This window comes from Anopheles cruzii, chromosome 3 (genome assembly GCF_943734635.1).
Source record: "Anopheles cruzii chromosome 3, idAnoCruzAS_RS32_06, whole genome shotgun sequence".
NCBI lineage: Eukaryota > Metazoa > Arthropoda > Insecta > Diptera > Culicidae > Anopheles > Anopheles cruzii.
Genome location: NC_069145.1, coordinates 33,297,489 through 33,316,402, shown reverse-complemented (window position 1 = coordinate 33,316,402; position 18,914 = coordinate 33,297,489). Strand labels below are relative to the sequence as shown.

Here is an 18,914-nt window from a genome sequence, read left to right as displayed (position 1 = left end):
ACATTAAGTTTGCCAATGTGGAAAAATGCTGTACAAAAGGGTGATTACTTTTCATGATAGAACCTTTACCAAGGCTGAGTAATTTTTCCTGCGTAAATCCTTATTCGGTCACGAGGTTTTATCTGAAACGCTATCTGATAAAAAATGTCTACCATACATGGAGTTACGGGTGGCTTTTGTTTGGTGATGTAAGCTTTGTGTGCTATTTCACGATTAACGCGAAATCATGCAGCGCAAACATGAAATTCGGCGATTCCACCAATACGTCCACAGGTACCAATTCGGCAACGCGGCATCTCGAAAACGTTGTGATCTAACCAATATTTAGCGTCGCCCGTTCGTTCGATCTACCACACGACAGTCACCTTCTAAATCGCGTGGACGTATCGCCGAAGAAAGGGCGCTGTTGTAAATCAAAGCTAGCCGTGTTCAGCGTAGCATAGTTCTGTTTGGACAAAATGGATATCTTCAGTGGGCTGCTAACGTCGTTTATTTTCATCATATCCGCCGTTTATTTGTACATACGCAGCCGGCATAACTACTGGAAGGATCAGGGGGTTCCCTATGCACCAAATCCCCATTTTTTCTATGGCCACATGCAGGGCCAGTCAACAACGAGACACGGTGCAGTGATCAACCAGGAGCTGTACAGGCACTTCAAGCAACGCAGTGTCCCGTACGGTGGTGTTAGCTTGTTCATCATGCCGTCACTCATCGTCGTGGATCCAGAGCTGGTGAAGAATGTGCTTGTGAAGGACTTTAACGTGTTTCACGATCGGGGAGTTTACTCGAATCCCAAGCATGATCCCTTCACGGGCAATCTTTTCGGATTGGAGGGAACCTCCTGGCGAATCTTGCGCCAAAAGCTGACGCCAACGTTCACGTCGGGACGCATGAAAGAAATGTTCGGAACGATCTGGGAAGTTGCCTTGAAACTGGAAAACTTCATGGAGAGCTGTGCGCAGACGGAGATCGAGATGAAGGACGTGTTGGGGCGCTTCACGACGGACGTAATCGGTACGTGCGCGTTCGGTATCGAGTGTAACACGCTGGAGTATCCAGACTCAAACTTCCGCAAGTACGGTAACAAGGCGTTCGAACTGGATATTGTTACCATGACGAAGTTCTTCTTCGCCGCCTCCTATCCACGGTTAGCCCGAGCGCTGCGGGTGAAGATAACCAAGGACGACGTAACAGAGTTTTTTATGAACATCGTCGAAGAGACCGTCGACTATCGCGAGAAGCACGATGTGCAGCGGAACGATTTCATGAATTTGTTGCTTCAGATAAAAAATAAGGGAAAACTGGATGACCAAAGCCCTGCGGTTGGAAAGGGGGAAGTTGGACTAACGACGAGCGAGCTAGCTGCTCAGGTGTTTATCTTCTTTCTGGCCGGCTTTGAGACGTCGTCAACCACAATGAACTTTTGTCTGTACGAGTTGGCGAAGAATCCCGACATTCAGGAGCGCCTGCGGGACGAGATCAACCGGGCGATCGACGAGAACGGGGGCGCCGTGACGTATGACGTCACAATGAACATCGAGTACCTGGACCAAGTAATTAACGGTTAGTCATTCAAGTTTGGCGGCTCTTGATCTGCGTGTAAAATGGTCTCCGACGTCGGGTTTTTGTCATTCCAGAAACTCTTCGAATGTATCCACCGGTGGAAACACTAACTCGAAAAGCCGCCAAAGCGTATGTTATCCCGGGCACAAAAGACCTGATTCCTGAAGGTACCATAGTGCAAATCCCTGCCTATGCTATTCACCACGACTCGGACCATTACCCCGATCCTGAACGCTTCGATCCGGATCGGTTCTCTCCGGAGGAGGTCAAAAAGCGTCATCCGTACGTGTTCATCCCGTTCGGGGAGGGTCCTCGGATTTGCATCGGCCTGCGGTTCGGTGTGATGCAGACGAAGGTGGGATTGATCACGCTGCTGCGCAAGTTCCGATTCTCTCCAACACAGAGTACACCCAGCAAAATTGAGTTCGACCCAAAGTCTTTTACGCTCTCGCCAATTATGGGCAACTATTTGAAGGTTGAAAAGGCTAAGTAATGGGTTCGATTAGAAGAGCCCACAATTTGATGATTTGACACACTTTCACAAACAAAAGTTGATATGTCTTTAAATATTGGAGTACATCAACAGTGGATGCGCTCAAGCGCAGTGCGTCTTTTAAATAAATCAAATACTCTACAAACTGCCCAACTTTTGAAATATTTCAGTGATAGAAAATTTGCAAATCATAGTTGTTTTGTAAACAACTTCCTGCACTGAAGCATTTGTACCAACGGTACAGTGATTATCGAGACTCATGCGCTGATGACTTGTGTAAACCGAAATCAACAGTCATTGTATTTGCCTAGCGCGTGCAACCTTCTCCCTCCTGGACCGGGTTAACTTTTATCTCCGTTTCGGTGAAGATTAAGTCCTACCCTGTATAAATGGGCTGGACAACGGGCGCTGCTGGTCATTGTGGTCCCAGCATTGCTGGAGGTGAAGTGAAACCAAGATGGAGCTTATCAATCTTGTGCTCGCCGGGTTCCTCTTCGTGGTTTCGGCCGCGTTTCTGTTCCTGCGCAGCAAGCACAACTACTGGAAGGATCACGGCTTTCCGTACGCACCGAATCCGCACATCCTGTTTGGGCACTCCAAAGGACAAGGGCAGACCAAGCATGGGGTAGAGGTGCATCAGGAGCTGTACGACTACTTTAAGCGCCGTGGTAACGCCTACGGCGGAATGAGCCAGTTCGTTATACCCTCGATCATGGTCATGGACCCGGACCTGGTGAAAACGATACTCGTGAAGGACTTTAGCGTGTTCCAAGACCGTGGTGTGTTCGTTAACCCCAAGGATGATCCGCTGTCGGGGCATCTGTTCGCGCTGGAAGGCAATACGTGGCGGCTCCTGCGCCAGAAGCTTACGCCAACGTTCACGTCGGGACGCATGAAGCAAATGTTCGGTACGATCTGGGACGTCGCCTTGCGGCTAGACAGCTTCATGCAGGACCACTGCCAGCAGCCGGACGTTGAGATGAAGGACGTGTTGGGGCGCTTCACGACGGACGTGATCGGTACGTGCGCGTTCGGTATCGAATGTAACACGCTGGAGGCGCCAGAGTCCGACTTCCGAAAGTACGGTAACAAGGCGTTCGAGCTGAACTTGGGGATAATATTAAAATTTTTCCTCGCGTCCGCGTACCCAAACCTTGTACGTGCGCTTAAAATGAAGTCTACGTACGCCGACGTGGAGAAGTTCTTCATGGACATGGTCCGCGAAACGGTCGGCTATCGGGAGAAGAACAATATCAAGCGGAACGATTTCATGAACCTGCTGCTGCAAATCAAGAACAAGGGCAAACTGGACGAGAACGAGAATGAATCGGTCGGCAAGGGAGAAGTCGGCATGACGCACGAAGAACTGGCGGCCCAGGTGTTTGTGTTTTTCCTGGCCGGCTTTGAGACATCTTCGACCACGCAAAGCTTCTGTCTGTACGAGTTGGCGAAGAACCCCGACATCCAGGAGCGCTTGCGGGACGAGATCAACCGTGCGATCGACGAGAACGGGGGCGCCGTGACGTACGATGTGGTCATGAACATTGCGTATCTGGATCAGGTCATCAACGGTAAGCGAACCCTGCACCCAACGATGGCGATCTTTCCAACGGAACTATAATTTTGTTTTTACCTTTCCACTAAAACAGAAACTCTCCGCAAGTACCCACCGGTAGAGTCGTTGAGTCGGGTACCGTCGGTTGACTATACAATACCCGGCACGAACCACGTGCTGCCGAAGCGAACGCTGGTGCAGATTCCCGTCTATGCCCTGCAGCACGATCCAGAGTACTACCCCGATCCGGAACGCTTCGATCCGGATCGGTTCTCTCCGGAGGAGGTCAAAAAGCGTCATCCCTACGTGTTCCTTCCGTTCGGCGAGGGTCCCCGGATTTGCATCGGCCTGCGGTTCGGTGTGATGCAGACGAAGGTCGGATTGATTACGCTGTTGCGCAAGTTCCGATTCTCCCCATCGCCACGAACTCCTGAGAAGGTTACGTTCGACCCGAAAATGATCACTATTTCTCCCATCGCGGGAAACTATTTGAAAGTAGACAAACTGTAGCAGCAATCGGATGACAGCCCGCGGGGGCCGGTACAATGTGATGTGATAGTGTAATCGATATGCTTTAAGAACCGTTTTCTGTACTAAATATAAATCAAAAGTAGTATAACCTTATATGACCTTGCCTTTGTATGTTGATAAAAATGCATCTTGCGGTAGCCAATTATTGCCTAAACTTGATTAAAAGGCGTCGATGTGACGAACGACGAAGAACGATCTTCATCTTCATCTTGTCCCATTTACATTGCTGATAGGAGGTTCTTTTTCTTCCTAACTACAAAGCGTGGCGTTATTGGCCTAACGCTTATCAGGCAGTGGAAACCTACGGCAGACACATGTCCCATTTTTCGGGGGCTCAGACGTAAACGATGACACTGCTCGTCTGCGTCGTGCGCGGTTCAAAAAATGGTTAATGAATGGGCGGCGACCCGAAATGGGAGATTGTACAGCCCTCACCTAGCAAGAAGGTCACCATTTGGAAAATTGATTTTAATCAAAATGGTTTTTGTACGGAGCCAGTTCCCTTTCGGGTGTGTCGGATCGCAAGAATTTAAGCTGCTTCTTCAAACTCCACCTCTTCGGGCTGTATCTAAACATGTCGGAAGGTACTAAGCGAGCAGCTTATCATCGTGGCGTTATGATAAAACATTCGCCCCCCAAAAAGGATGGACCGGTCGGTGTCCGTAGTTACACCATCCCAACTGTTGCCAAGGGATCCACCCCGAGTGTCGGGGGCTCGGTACACGATTAGCGTTTGATCCAAGGCGTTCGCACTCCTTAATCCGCCTCGATTGTGGCCGATGTGCGCCGCCCGACGTTATCGGTGGCAGCATGTCGAGCGCGGGCAGCGATAAAAACTATTCTTTCGAAATCACTTTCCCTGGCCCATTTATCGGTATCAGTGTGTGTGTTCGTCGCCGATGTGGCCGAAGGGATCCGATCCCGTTGGCGGTTCGCCGAAGACGGTGATCGATAATATCGGCCAGTCGAGTTCGAGTGTCGGCGGCGTGATGCCTATCGCCGAGTTTTGGATTGCGTTCGGCACCACCGTGCTGCTGGTGGCCGGGGTCGGTGTGTGCCTGCTGCTGGACAAACGCCGATCGCTGTGGGTTGATCGTCGTTTTCCCGGCACCGGAAGGGCCCCGGTGCTGTGGGGCGACTATGGGGCCACCGGATACCTGGAGCACCGAGCGCACACCAATCAGCGATTGTACCGGCTTTTCAAGGCGCGAAAATGGCCCGTTGGTGGAGCGATCCAGTATCTGACACCGGTCGTCATCGTAGTGGACCAGCGCGCAATTGACTTCGTTCTCGGTGACGAATGCATCAAAATTCCCACGGTCCGTGGCAATGGCGAGGTGATCGCTAGCTGGACTGACTTCGAGGAGGAGCACTACGAAGCGATGCTAAATCTGGCCATGGCAGAGAGTACCAACATTGCAAGCACCGTTAGCGTTACCGGCACCGAGCTGGACGTCAAATCGATCGTAGAGCAGTACACGGTGCGCGTGTTGTTGCCGATCTTTTTCGGGCTCCAATATGAACCGTCACTGGAGGTGGCTGTCCGGGAGATGCTCCACGAATGTGCACCTTCGCTACTGTGGAGCATTCTCTCCACGGCACTTCCGGCCATGGGCAGTACTATGGGCAGGATTCTCGATCCAAACCGGCTCGCCTGTGGACGATTGGAGGAGTTGATGTTCTCGACGGAGCGTGAACCAAAGTCGGGTGAAAATTTCTCGTCATTTCTCAAACGCAAAACAACTCAAGTCGATTGGACGGAAGCAGTGTCGTTCGACCGCAACAAACGCACGTTGCTGGAGCTGGTACGGAACGTGTTTTACATCGCGTCGGGGACCATTATCGCCTGTCTGTATGAGATCGCTTCGAACCAAGGAGTCCAGACACGGTTGCACGAAGCGCTGCAACATTCCACCGACTCAATGACCGACTACCTCGATAACGTTATAGGCGGTAAGTTGGTAACCGTGTCAGAAGTATTCCTGCTGATGAGTATCGTCATCTATTACAGAAACACTGCGCAAGTATCCACCCGTCCACGAGATCTCATTCAGCACACTGACGAGCAACCGTTTGCCGGACTTTGATGTGGTAATTCCGCGAAACACTAGGGTCATCGTTCCCACGTACGCCCTGCATCGCGATCCCGACCACTACCCTAGCCCACTGTGCTTCGATCCAGAGCGTCCGGCACTGCGAGCGCCGCACGGTGCAGGCAAACCGTATCCTTCGTTCTATCGGCCCCTGGGTGAGAAAGCCTACGTCAACGGATCCAATTTCGCCCTGCTGATGGTTCGCGTGGGACTGTCCAACATGCTGGTGCACTGGAGGGTGGACTTGGCAGCGGGCAGTCCACGCGAGTTGGAGGTATCGGCGGAAGGTTCTATACCTTATACGAGCGGGAAGGTGCGGCTGATGATAACGAAGCGATAAGATGACTGGTTTCGAAGACTGGGTCGTATGGCGTCTCATTTCGCAAATTTCAAAGTTTTTACCAAATGTTTACAATTTCCTGAATTAAATTTGACGTTATAAAAGTCAAGTAATCGGTAGTTTAAAATCCAAACACTTGACGGATCACCCTATATAACCACCACGCTGGTTTTCCCAGTTTGGTTCATTATCTGGAGAACGGCGTAGGCACTGTCGGCGATTATCTCGCTGATGTCTCGTACAATTAAATTAAGATATAGGCAGCGTTGGCAGCAAGATTGGGCCTATCTAATCCAATAAATTTCCGGAAGGGCGTCATGTGAGATGTATAAAAGTCAACAGACGCGTCGATTAGACAGTGTTTAGCAGGTTGGTGCAACGATGTGGTTCGAAGTGTGGTTCCTTCTCGCAACGCTGGCGTTTGGATACGGCCAAAATGAGGTACTGACTGACTGACCGGGAGGAGGTCTCATTGGCTTAGTGACTGATGGAAATCGTCCTTTCAGGATCAACCTATTGTTGAGCTGACGGTTGGCCGGCTCCGGGGAACGACGGAACAGTGTGAATATGACTGTTCGTTCCATTCCTTCAAAGGCATCCCGTACGCTGAGGCAGAGCGGTTCAGTGATCCGGAACCACATCCTGGCTGGACGGGCGAGCGGGACGCTAGTGTACATGGGGCCACCTGCCCTACGGCGAACATGATTCCAACCGAGAGCGAGGACTGTCTGTTCCTCAACGTGTACACTCCGCTCACTACTGGCGGTAATCGAGCGGTCATAGTATTCATCCATGGCGGTGGCTACAATAGCGGATTTGGAGACGACGATCTCTACGGCAGTCAGTACTTCATGACGGAGGACGTGGTGGTCGTTACCTTCAATTATCGCCTGGGAGTGCTGGGATTTTTCAGTACCGGCGATCGGGCCGCGGCCGGCAACTGGGCTCTCAAGGACTGCATCGTGGCGTTGCGCTGGGTGCAGGATCACATCGCGGCATTCGGTGGCGATGCGAGCAACGTTACGATCTACGGTGAATCTGCCGGCGCTGCTATCATCCATCTACTCCTCATATCGCCACTGACGGGTGGATTGTTCCACCGCGCGATCGCCAGCAGCGGATCGCCCTTCAACTCGTGGGCCTTCCAACCGAATCCACTCTTTTACGCAAACCGTTTGGCGGAAACACTGGACCTGGAGACCACCGATACGACTGATATGGTGGCTGCTCTCCGGCTGGTTCCGTACCGGGCGTTGATCGAGCAGCAGGAAGATATCTCATCGACCGCACATCTACTGGGGACTGTCGATTTTGGTCCGGTTGTCGAGCCGCCAGACGCTCCCGGATCGATTGTCCTGCCACGGACGCCGATGGAACTCGTCAAGGACGGTGCGTACCAGGCGGTTCCTCTGTTGACAGGGTTCAACAACTTGGAGTCGGTACTGTATATAGCGCTGGCAAACTTCATTCCCAACCTGTTCGACTCGTTCAACGCTCATCCACATTATTTGGTGCCGAGGGCATGGAATATCTCGGAAGGTAGTCCCGCTGCTAATGCCATTAGTAACGCGTTCGCTCAGTTCTACTGGCAAGGCCAGACGCTGGGACCGGAGTTGTTGGAAGAATTCTCCTGGTACTTGACCGACTTAATGTTCGCGATCGGTGTGGTGGAGATGGCGGAACTGCAATCAACTCGTGCTCCGGTCTATGTCTATCACTTCACCTATGACGGTGACCTGAACCTATTCAAACAGCAATTGGGCGTCTCCATACCGGGTGCGGTACACGCGGACGAAGTTTTCTACTTGTTCGACGCGAAGTCACTCGTAAGCGGCCCACTTGCTGCCACTAGTCATGCGCGCACGGTCCGCCAGCGGATGCTCCGACTTTGGACTAACTTTGCCAAGTATGGGTAAGTGACACGAACGACCTTCGGCCGCTCTTGGGGAAGTGTGTATGCATTGGTCTAACTGGTCTCTGGTTCCAGAAACCCAACCCCGGTAGTGGATGCCGTGCTGCAGGACATTTTGTGGCCCGAGCTTGATGGCGGCACGATCAACGTTGTGCTAAACATTGACCACGATCTGATGCTCGGACCGAATCCTATCGCTTTCCGCTACGACCTGTGGCAGACTTTGGAGCATCGGTACGCGAATAGAAACACACGCCACTAATAATAGGGAACGAATATAAAGACGAAGCGAAACTGGCGATGGACCTGGACCCCGCAATTATGACATTGGCCCCAGCGATTAAGAGATATACCCGCATTACGCACACGTGTGCGAGGGGAACGTTATTGACGTGAAATAAAAACTGGGAGCGCCCTGGTACAGGGATAAGACTTGCGGTATGCTTATCTAGCAACTTCGAAGCGTCCCTTTGTAGGACAGTTGCGGATTCCTTGCAGGGGTTTGAGACGGGTTTGAGTGAGTTAACCAAACACTTGTGGGAAATACTGGAAAAAAGCTATGAAAAGTTTTTTCGTACTACGATCGGTACCATGTGGCACCTCCAGCAGATGTTACAACACAGAACTGGCTAGGCTAAAAAAGAAGAGGGATCAGTTTCTCTACTTCTAGCAACCTGTCAGGAACAACGGTAGACGGTGAGTCGGTGAGCGAAAACACGAAACAAGATTGCCGCCGTGGCTTGCTTCTTTTGCCTGCCAGGCAGCGGAAGCGAGCGATGTTGATCGTGTTTTCGTGGTTCGTGCGGTTTGTGATGACAGTTTACGGGGTGGGAAAAAAGTTTTGCTTGTCAAAAGTGCGAAACGGAACCACACAAACGAGTACGCCCCGTGTGAGAAAGGACACTGAACAACAGAAAGCTCGTAATCCACACAATCCTCTCGGGTGACACTTGGGCACTTGGAGGGGGGAAGGTGGTTGCTGGTGTGCTTTTAGGCTAGAGGTGGGTAAGGTACGAACGATTTTGCATGAACAATTGTGGACACAGATTCCGTGGGTGCTCGTGGGCAAGATGGGACGGGCCACACACACAGTATGCACGACACAGAGAAGTATATAGCTAGCGAAAGGCGGACAGAGAGAGACGGAGAGAGAGGGAGAGAAAGGGGAGAATGTGGGACAAAAACAGCTTTGTGCGAAAAGAGGTGAATTTGCAGGGATATGCTTTGCGGTTATGGTGCACGTGGTGAGTAGTGCCCGTAGTCTTGGACGATCGCTGTGCATTTAGCTGTGCCGAGGAGTTGCCAACTAAGCGATTTGCGTTCACACAACAAGCAATGGTGGCGATGATAGTACGGTGATGCGCTACAGACAAAAAAAGGGCAACACATGAAAAAAAAAACCCGTTAACCTACAAACGACTGCTACCGGACGGAGCTCCCAATTTGAAAAGCAAAAATCACAAACGCTTCTGTTGAATAAATGAAAATTAGATGCAGAACAAACGGAGGGAGCCACCGAATAAATTTAAGCCACGTTGATTGTGAGCCTCAGTGATTGTGATCTTTTCCTACACAGATTTTGAAAAAAGCTAATGGCTCGTACTGTGAGGTGAATAAATGGGAACGTGTTGTTTATCAACAAACTCGATTACAAAGAAGCACACCCGTGTGTTGTGCTACAGTTTCGTTTTTGTTACAACAAATTACAATACTATTCGTTGCGATAAGATGGCTAATTGTGAGCACACAATGCTGACAAGTTGATTCATTCAGTTAAAACTAGACGAAAGCAACCGTGGCCGGCCCGCTGCCGGGTGACAAGAAAAACGAGGCTTATTGTCGCGCAATTAAAAGCCGGAAAGCATGGCGTGCTTCACGCCCGTACTCTCTCTCCGTTATGGAATGGACTGTGTTTAGCATTCCGCTTGGTTTATACCGTACTGAACCGTCCGGAGGGTTCTTTTTGCTTCCATAAGCGATGCGACGTGTGATGCAATTAAAATTAACATTCATATTGTGCCCGCGATGCCAATCCTTTGCTGGGAAGTGCAGGTTTTTGCGGTTTCTTTTACACGCCACCATGCGCCTCCATGCGCCTCCATTAGTGTTACCGACGTTACCGAGGAAATGTCAACGGGAATGAATAAAGTGCAGGAATTCTGGCGAACGGTTTATGAGATGGACTGTTTTCCGTTGCCTTATAACTGTCTGGTAGAGCGTTATTTAACTAACAAAATAAGTTAAAAAAATCTACTGTTCTTATGTAGAATCGAAAATAGTAACATTATGAGAAATTATGAGAATTTATGAGTGAACTGAAATTATTTAACAAACAGCAAAGCAATGAATGCAAGTATCGATCTTACTAAAGCTACACAGATAAAGCTCACACACAATAAGCTTCTTTTCTGATTTCATACTCTACACGCTGCCGCTGCAATACACTTTACACTCAAACCATGCTTGCCCGCCAGAAAAGCAATAAGCAATGCACAAACAGCAACCGTGCATAAAACGTGCGTTGAATATGAAGCTCAAATAGGCAAAATAAAATAAAACATATAAAATATTACTTACAAAAAACGCCATCCATCAACATTGGCAACAGATACATATTTTTGCGAACCGGTCGATATGTTTTTTTGGGTGTGTTTCATTAGAAATTCGATTCAAAGTTATTATGTTTTTATACGTTCGTTCGTTTGTTCGTTTGTTCGTTTTTTTTTGACAACAACATCGACATTCGGAAGATGAGACATGGTGGAATCCGGCCGTGGAGTTGATCGATTTGCGCCCCGATCGTTTACGTTCGGTTACATTTTTAGGCAAATTTGTTCGACGAATACCGGGCGACACAACGGTCGGTAGTTTCGGGTCGTTCGTTAGGATGAGACAGATTTTGTAGCAGCCGGTTTCGCAGGATCCCAATTCGATTTGTTCAGTCCGGATCAGTATTGTTCAATGCCGACCAATGGATGATGCGTCAGGTCGTTTCAAACCGCCACAGAAGATGGTAGCCAGATTCGGATGAAAAGGGGTTGAGTTGTTGTTGTGTTTTTTTCCCCCAATGTTAATGTTTAATTCAATTCCGTCGAGGATAGATGGTTGATTCAGTTTGTGGGTTGTGTGGATTTTCGTACAGTTCGTCGTGTCAAATTCAACACATTTGCAACAAAGCCGTAAGCCACAATCAGAGAGGGATAAAATAAACGAGAAATAATTCATACATTGCACATGTGAGAGATGTATTACGTAGCATCAGTAGTGGCAGTGAAGGAACAAGAGTAAAAAGAGTGGATCAGTTTAAAGTAAGATATAGTAAAATTGTTAGGCGAATGTAATTTGCAAACATATTTAAGTAGGATTAGAGTAATGGAAAGTAATAAAATATTGGGCAAAGTTTAAAAAGAAATAATGGACAAAGCATTTTTAAGGCGATGCCAATAATAAAGTTAAGATAGTAATTATAATTGTTGCAGTGATAGAAATAGAAGTATAAGTAAAAGTAGTAGTAGTAGTAGTAGTAGTAGTAGTCGAGGTTACAACCATACGGCAGAGCAGCAAAATGGCAATCGGAAAAACGTTAGTGGGAGTTACATTCAATAAAACAGAGATAACATATAAAGAAAGAAAAGAAAAAAGAGAGAAAGACAAAGAAACATATAGTACGAAAAAAATAACAATATACGGTTACATATCATATCAATGAATTATACTATTGTCAGCCAGCTCGAAGTAGATTAACTCAAAGTAGAAAGAAACCAAACGAAGAAAACGCCACTCGGATCTACTGAGACTACTGCCTACTGAGGAACACGGCTGGAGTACTCTGGCTCGGGCTGGATGTACAAACGTCTACGCAATTGGCAAATCTACTCGAAAACCTACGACTAATGAAGGAGCCGCGGCGACTCCGTCGATCGATTGCGACAATCGAGGTGACCTTCATTCGGATGTTACCGAAGTTCTGGTACCAGCGTACCGAAGGTCTCTCCTCGCTACTGGCACTAGGCAAGCGGAGCGGAGCAGTTTGCAGGATGTGTGCAATACGCATTGTCCTAGGGATTCTGTGTTGGTGGGGGCCGATGGCGAAGGCAAGAAGGGCACGAAGGGCTGTCAATACGGGAGAGCAACAACTAGAGACCTTGATGGAAGTGAATGTACAAACATCCCGAAGTACGGAGTAAAGTCAATAGTTACAGGCGAAACAATAGCGGTTCCAACATCAGAGGAGTGCTTCAAAGCTCGGAGCGACATAAATGCTTACAAAACAGCGAAAAGGTAAGGTTCCAAGAGGTTGCTACCTGCCGGATGTTTGACTGAAAACGAGCAGAGCAGCTCCGTCGGCTTCCGGTGAATTCAAACCCCAATTTCAATCAGCAACATAAAGAGGTTCCCTTTTCATCAAAACATTGAACATAAAAATAGTATAATCCACAATTTCGCGATCAACAGAGCGCCACAGGGACGTAGTTCAATCTACTTGATTGTTCAATTCGGCCATCGATCTACCGATCGCCTATTATAATCAATTCTCGCGAACTAACGACTCGTGGCTGTGGCCAAGTGTGAATAAAAATCTTCCCTTCCTCACGCGTTCGGTGTGTGTGCCCATAAAAAGCTGATCAGGCCGTAACCGTGAATCGGTGATCGAAAATAAACATGCCACGTTTACTCGGTGCCGTACATAAGCCATGATTTGCGGTAGAACTGCGTGATGGGTCAATCGTTTCATTTTTCAAACACATCCGAAGCCAACCTCTCTTCATACTCAGTAGTTCAAGTGGTTTTGTTTCCGTGAAATCTCTCAATCGCCGGAGACAGACCGGCGAAGTGACGGTACTTCTATGGTGTGCTACGACGGAACTACTCCCGGGAAGGACCTCAAAAACGGGGCCGTGCAAAAAGCAGCGTGACGCCGGCCGATCTAGTTGTTTGTTTAGATTGGCCCGAAAAAAAATGTTATGAAGTGATTATTTTCCAAATCTCCCTGCCCGTGACGTATCGTATCGAAGATTTAATGTCTGCTCCGAATTTCCGATTCACGTCAGGCGCGCGCGGTTACGGCTGGGGGCCGCGTGTTTGATAGTGCCAAGAGTAATGGGATGTTTATCTTTTCGATTCGATTTCGGGAGAGTGTTTGAGTTTTCCCTAACACCACCCCCCGGGGAAAGTCCCACACACCCACCATCAGGAAGGGTGGGGCGCTGAATCGGAGGGAGATGAATTTGAATTTTCTGGGAAGATTCATCGGTATCGGCGTGGTGGGTTTTGCTTTGGGGCGTAGTATCCCTGCATCGGTGGTAGTGGACCCGTGTTAGGAAAATTAATGGTGCATTTTGTTTACCATTATACGGTGCAATAATTCACACATTTTTCCGCACTTCGCGGCCACGAAGGAAACCGATTTCTACCGAACTGCAGCCCGATCGGATCGGAAATCGTAGTTCGACTGTTGGTTCGTGGTCCTGTTGCGCGAAATGCTTGAGCAAAGACAATAAATAATGGGAAAAACTGGGTTGCCGGTGGCTCGTGAGTTGCCGGAGTTTTGTCCCATGAAATTCGATTCAACGAGAGCCATCGATTGGGTGGGGAAAATCCAATATTCAATCAACAAAGCCCCGGATGAAGGTAACAGGCTTATGGTGAGGTTTACTGAAACGGTTTGCCATTTTTATTACAATACAATATTACGAACAACAACAGCAGAGACACGAGCAGTTCTCTCATCAATCGTCGAGAGATGTCAGAGGCACCGCGCACATCCGGGTGTGATTGCTTTTCGGAACCTAATGAATTGGGAACGCCGTACGGATGAGAATCAAACAAATATGTATCGCATTACTTTCTCCATCAAATCACACCTGCATAGGGTCGTCGAAATCGACGATAGAGAGAGCGTAGGATTCGATCAGTGCCAATCAGGATACCGGACTGAGCGGAACCTCGTGGTGGCTGGAACAGGTTGCCACCTAGAAGCCACCACCGCGAACGATGTTTCGGTTTAATGAAGTTGTCGCCAGGTGGCCACCGCTAGTTCCTCGGTGCGACGACGCGAAGATGAAATATCATACAGCCCCAATCAAGCACGGCGGGGTGTGTTAACCTGGCCGCTAGTTCCCCGGCGACCCGTCAGCGGCGAATAAAATTATCATTCCGCTCACGTGGGTCCTGGCGTGGCACCAAGGCGGCCAAGGATTTGCTCTGTTACGAACCATAATACGTTCGTTAGTCGACACGCCAACAGTGGCCGTGGCGGTGGCGTGAGTGTGTTGTTGCCCAGGATCCTGTTTTACATGAGCCAACTGAGCCGAGCCCAGAGCGGAGGCCTCAAACGGCCCAAAAACGGCTGAAGCAACACGCATGACGTACGGCAAAGGCCAGGTAGGCCAGGTCGCGAAGTAATATATTCATAGCGCACCGTGAGCTACGCCATGTCAAATATTTCAACCCGGAGCCGGAGCCGGAGCCTGGGCGTGAGTGAGCCGTTAGCTTTTGGCCGCTCGCGTGACGGCTACGCGGTGAAGCACAAATGGAAATTTAGCAACCCTGATGTTGGGAACCGCCATGTTGGGAATCGGCCGATCTCGATGTCGTACGTGTCGGATTCCAATCTAAATTGAACTAGCCGAAAGCCGACGGAAATATCCTGGGAGCCTGGGACAGTCTGGGAGCTAACGATGGAACGGAGCGACAACGCTGTCTACGAACCTACGAGCACTCAGCGGGACCGTGGAGAACTACATTGTCAAAAATCAGCAAATCTTGAAGCGGAACACGAGCACCACGACACAGAGCTACTACGGCGTACTGAGCGCACCTACGTCGGCAGGGGTAGAGAATGTGTTCCTAATCTGATTTGCGGTCCTAGTGGGCCAAGTTGGCTGATTGGTGGATTTTGCTCGGAAGGAGCAGGTACGACAGATCGGAAAGATGCTGATAATTGAAAAGGAAGAACAGTAAATAAGTACACGACTGTCGGGCGGTAACACGGAACGATGTACAACGGAAGGCAGGCTTGGTTCGGTTAGCTTGGTGTGGGAATCGAATGATTTACCTCCGATTTGCTGCGGTTCGCCGAGGTTGACGTAGAACAGGACATCCTTTTCGTAGCTTCCCTCCTCGACGACGACGAGTTGGATCATCTTTCTGTGCGTTGAAATCGGGAAGAAAAAGAGGAGAAAAAAAAGAAAAAGTCAGTGGTGGTCCTGGTTGGTGTGTTGGACACAAGGTGCCTTTCGTACGACGAGACGAGATAACGAGTTCTCACTTTGCTGAAGTTCTCGTGCTTCGGTTCCCGTTGGAGCAAGGTGCTGCTGTAAGACCCTAGAGCTGACCCTTTAAAGTTCCTCCGAAAGGTTATCACATTTTATGGTGGAGCAGTAAGCAAAAAGAGGGAAGAATCGACGAAGAACGAGACGAATTTTCATTCCAATTTGCACCGAACTACCGAAAAATGCAAATCCCTATCTCACCTGGTCCATCGCGCGTAATCAATGCGAAACTTTGAACGAGTTTCGTCAACAACATTCGGTTTCCAGTTTTTCTAAAAAAAAAATTGTGTTTCTGACTTTCTGACGCCAGGTCTTCGATATGAAGCTTGATCTTACGAAACAAGTCACAACCCTACGAACGATAAAGTGCACCGCCGCGTAATGGATAAGAAATCCCAACAAACGGCTCCGATTGTTTCTGTGGACCTCCTACTCCTGAGCAATTGCAATGCAGGCTTCGGGCGACGAACTACGCAAGAAGCCAGAACCGGGGGTAAAAATGGAAACTGCTATTTGTATCCCATCCGTCGAAGTGAACCGCCCCCGGCGGTCGGTGGTTTCCACCGAAAGCGAGTTAATTTGCCTTCCGACAGAACGGAGCTCCCTGACCTCGGCTGTGTCGCGTCAAGTGAGTTGGTAAAAACTTTGCCATTGCGTGGGCAATCCCCGGAAAGTGGGCAAACCTCGGGGGCACAACATAGACCGTGGCTGCTGTCGCCGGTGCCCCGAGTCCTGCGGCGTGCGGCGTACGGTCGATTAGTGAGCCAACGAGCATGGTCCAGTGTTTGGAGGCGATTCACTGTAAACTAACCGACCGATGTCTGCTGCCGACCGCCCTCGCTGGACGAATTAGAGCGTACCGGGGCGGGACGTGATGTGTCTGTTCGGTCGTCAAAGTCCGCCGTCGGTCTGCGCCGGTAGGCAGGGGGCCGGTTGATGGTGGTGGTCGGCGGCGATGATGGTGACAGATAAACACGAGGCAACCAAAACGGCACACCGACTACGTGCTGCGACTCGGGCATCGGGATCGTTACCGGATCGTTACCTCCGCCGGAACTGGGATTGCATATTTAAACAGACCGCATCCGTCGGTGTGCGGCCAGGGTACGTCACCGCACTAGTGGCATTTCCGACTAGTGGCGTGGCGTGAACAACCGAAGATGACGGCTGATGATGGTGATGAGACGCGGCGGCACCGATTTCCGGGTCACCGGAACCGACGTGTCTGTTGTTGCGTTGCGGTTAAGACAGTGAGACGTTCAAAACACATGGATCGGTTTGCGTGGCCTTTTTTGCACCGCGAATTTACCCTGGTCATCCTGTCCTGGCGCCACCTAACAAGTGACACTACTTAGTAACGACAGACTATGTATTTAATCTCGTCCGAGGTCGAGTAACCCACTGCGACATTTAGGGACCAATATTTCCACAGTCAGTTGGTCAAGCATACAGTGAAAAAGTGAAATAAAATGGCGCACTTCAGGCACACACTATTCTGTCGTGTGCGTGTGCATGGCCAGTCCCGTCTATGTGTGCCAACATGAACGTGATGGATTTGAAAAACTTTGTTCCAATAGTCTGGCCATCGTCGCTGGCTGTCCGGGGCAGCGTCAGGAGTAATGGAGATACCCGTTTCGATTTTATAGCTTTGGACCTTAAGAAGAAGCGATTCCATCGATTCCAGATAGGGTGGACTGATGGACAAAATCAATGATCGACGGAAAAGTGTTGGGAATGAAGCTATAAAAGTTTCTTTATGACATCTAAACAGTGCAGGAGAAGTGCTCATCAGGCACGTTTGACGTTCGGGCGTATTTCGGAGCCAGGTTTCATTTTCCGACAGTAAACCAGGATCCTGCACTCCTGTGGATTGTTATAGAAAACAAAAAACTTTCCAATTGCTTCCGTGGGACCCATCTTCAGTAATGTTCAGTTTTATGATCTGAAACATTATACACACGACAGATATGCACGCGGGATTGCCGGGATTGCTTGCTGCAAATCTTCTACTACAATATCAACGAAGCGTTTGTAATGAACGTTGTATCACTAAATAGACGACGAAATCTCAGCAAAGCGAACGGAGGCGCCAAAACAATAGGATATAAAATATTCAAAAGCGTGAAACGTGGACTAACCATTTAGTAATTTCATGTTCCATTTCAACCACAACCAGCTGGTTGGCTCCGTCTGGCCGAGGAGACGGTTACAAAGGCACAGTAGTAATCATTCCACACAAAAGCATCCAGCAGACCCCACATTTTGCTAGGGGTGTCCTCCTCCACTAACAGCGAACACCTCTGGAAACGCTATTAAAGTTACCGTCGTGCTCGTTACGGTCCAGCAGCAGGACTATAATTGCTCGAAAATGTCGCACAACCAAGAGGAAATTTGTGGCTATGTGGCCACGCACCTTGGTCCTTGGTTTTTGCTTCCCGAACGGCGTTGCTTAATTTTTCATGCAAAACCACACAAACACGCAGAAAACGTCTTCGTTCCGGCTGCTCCATTTATCATTCAGTCTAATCACTTCCAAAGTCAGTCCACAGGGTCCGTGGTTTGCTAAGGACCGTTGCGCAGAACTTCGCCCGGTCCGGAAGATTCCGCAGAATGGGCACACAAATCACCGAAGATGAAAACGAAAAACTCCACCTTCACCTGGTTTTAATCTTGATAAGCCGCTGAGCGGCCAAAATTAAGTGCAGCTGCCTACGAGGGAGGCGATCCGCAAATGTCGTCAGTGTCCGGACTCCGAAAAGTCCGAAGGTGTCGACGTTGTAAAAAATATTTCATCGCCAGCGGCCAGGTTGCTGGTGGCTCCATAAATTTATTACCACTGAACGCTTGTGACATCAAATTGTTCGGTTGGTTCGTAGACCGGAGCGAAACGTTTTTCTTACTTTGATGCTTTTATTTTGAGCACTGTGTCACGCTTGCTGATCAATTATCAATTGGGCTGTATCGGTCAACACTGCTGACTGCGCTTCGTTCCGTAGAAAGGTGCTTAGGGAAGGTGTTTTAACACGTTGACTATATTTAGCTTTTCACGGGACAGAGCTTAAAAATACTTAACCAAAGTGTCGTACGCTTCTAGTGTGAGTTGTGGAGTAAACAAAACAGTCGTTAGCCAAGAGAAAGATTAAAACTTTA

At 49.2% G+C, this 18,914-nt stretch overlaps 4 protein-coding genes across 4 annotated transcripts in view; 3 read left to right on the top strand and 1 right to left on the bottom strand.

The window, feature by feature from the left end:
- Positions 1-458: 458 nt before the first annotated feature.
- LOC128270271 (uncharacterized) lies at positions 459-4,163 on the top strand. Its single transcript, XM_053007674.1, has 4 exons — positions 459-1,566; positions 1,641-2,055; positions 2,507-3,630; positions 3,709-4,163. Exons 1-4 carry the CDS (start codon positions 459-461, stop codon positions 4,122-4,124), a joined length of 3,063 nt encoding a protein of 1,020 aa, XP_052863634.1. The 3' UTR covers positions 4,125-4,163.
- A 971-nt stretch (positions 4,164-5,134) lies between these two features.
- On the top strand, positions 5,135-6,578 carry LOC128270270 (probable cytochrome P450 6a13). The gene is made up of 2 exons (XM_053007672.1): positions 5,135-6,098; positions 6,157-6,578. The coding sequence occupies exons 1-2, from the start codon at positions 5,135-5,137 to the stop codon at positions 6,576-6,578; spliced, it is 1,386 nt and encodes a 461-aa protein (XP_052863632.1).
- Positions 6,579-7,090: 512 nt separating this feature from the next.
- LOC128270269 (juvenile hormone esterase-like) lies at positions 7,091-8,752 on the top strand. The gene is made up of 2 exons (XM_053007671.1): positions 7,091-8,490; positions 8,566-8,752. Exons 1-2 carry the CDS (start codon positions 7,280-7,282, stop codon positions 8,750-8,752), a joined length of 1,398 nt encoding a protein of 465 aa, XP_052863631.1. The 5' UTR covers positions 7,091-7,279.
- A 404-nt stretch (positions 8,753-9,156) lies between these two features.
- LOC128270268 (sodium/calcium exchanger 3) overlaps positions 9,157-18,914 on the bottom strand; it is a 46,588-nt gene continuing 36,830 nt past the window's right edge. The window contains exons 2-3 of the mRNA XM_053007670.1: positions 15,548-15,639; positions 9,157-9,164 (exon numbers count right to left, since the gene is read on the bottom strand). Coding sequence (XP_052863630.1) covers positions 9,157-9,164; positions 15,548-15,639 — 100 coding nt within the window. The remainder of the gene's footprint in view (positions 9,165-15,547; positions 15,640-18,914) is intronic.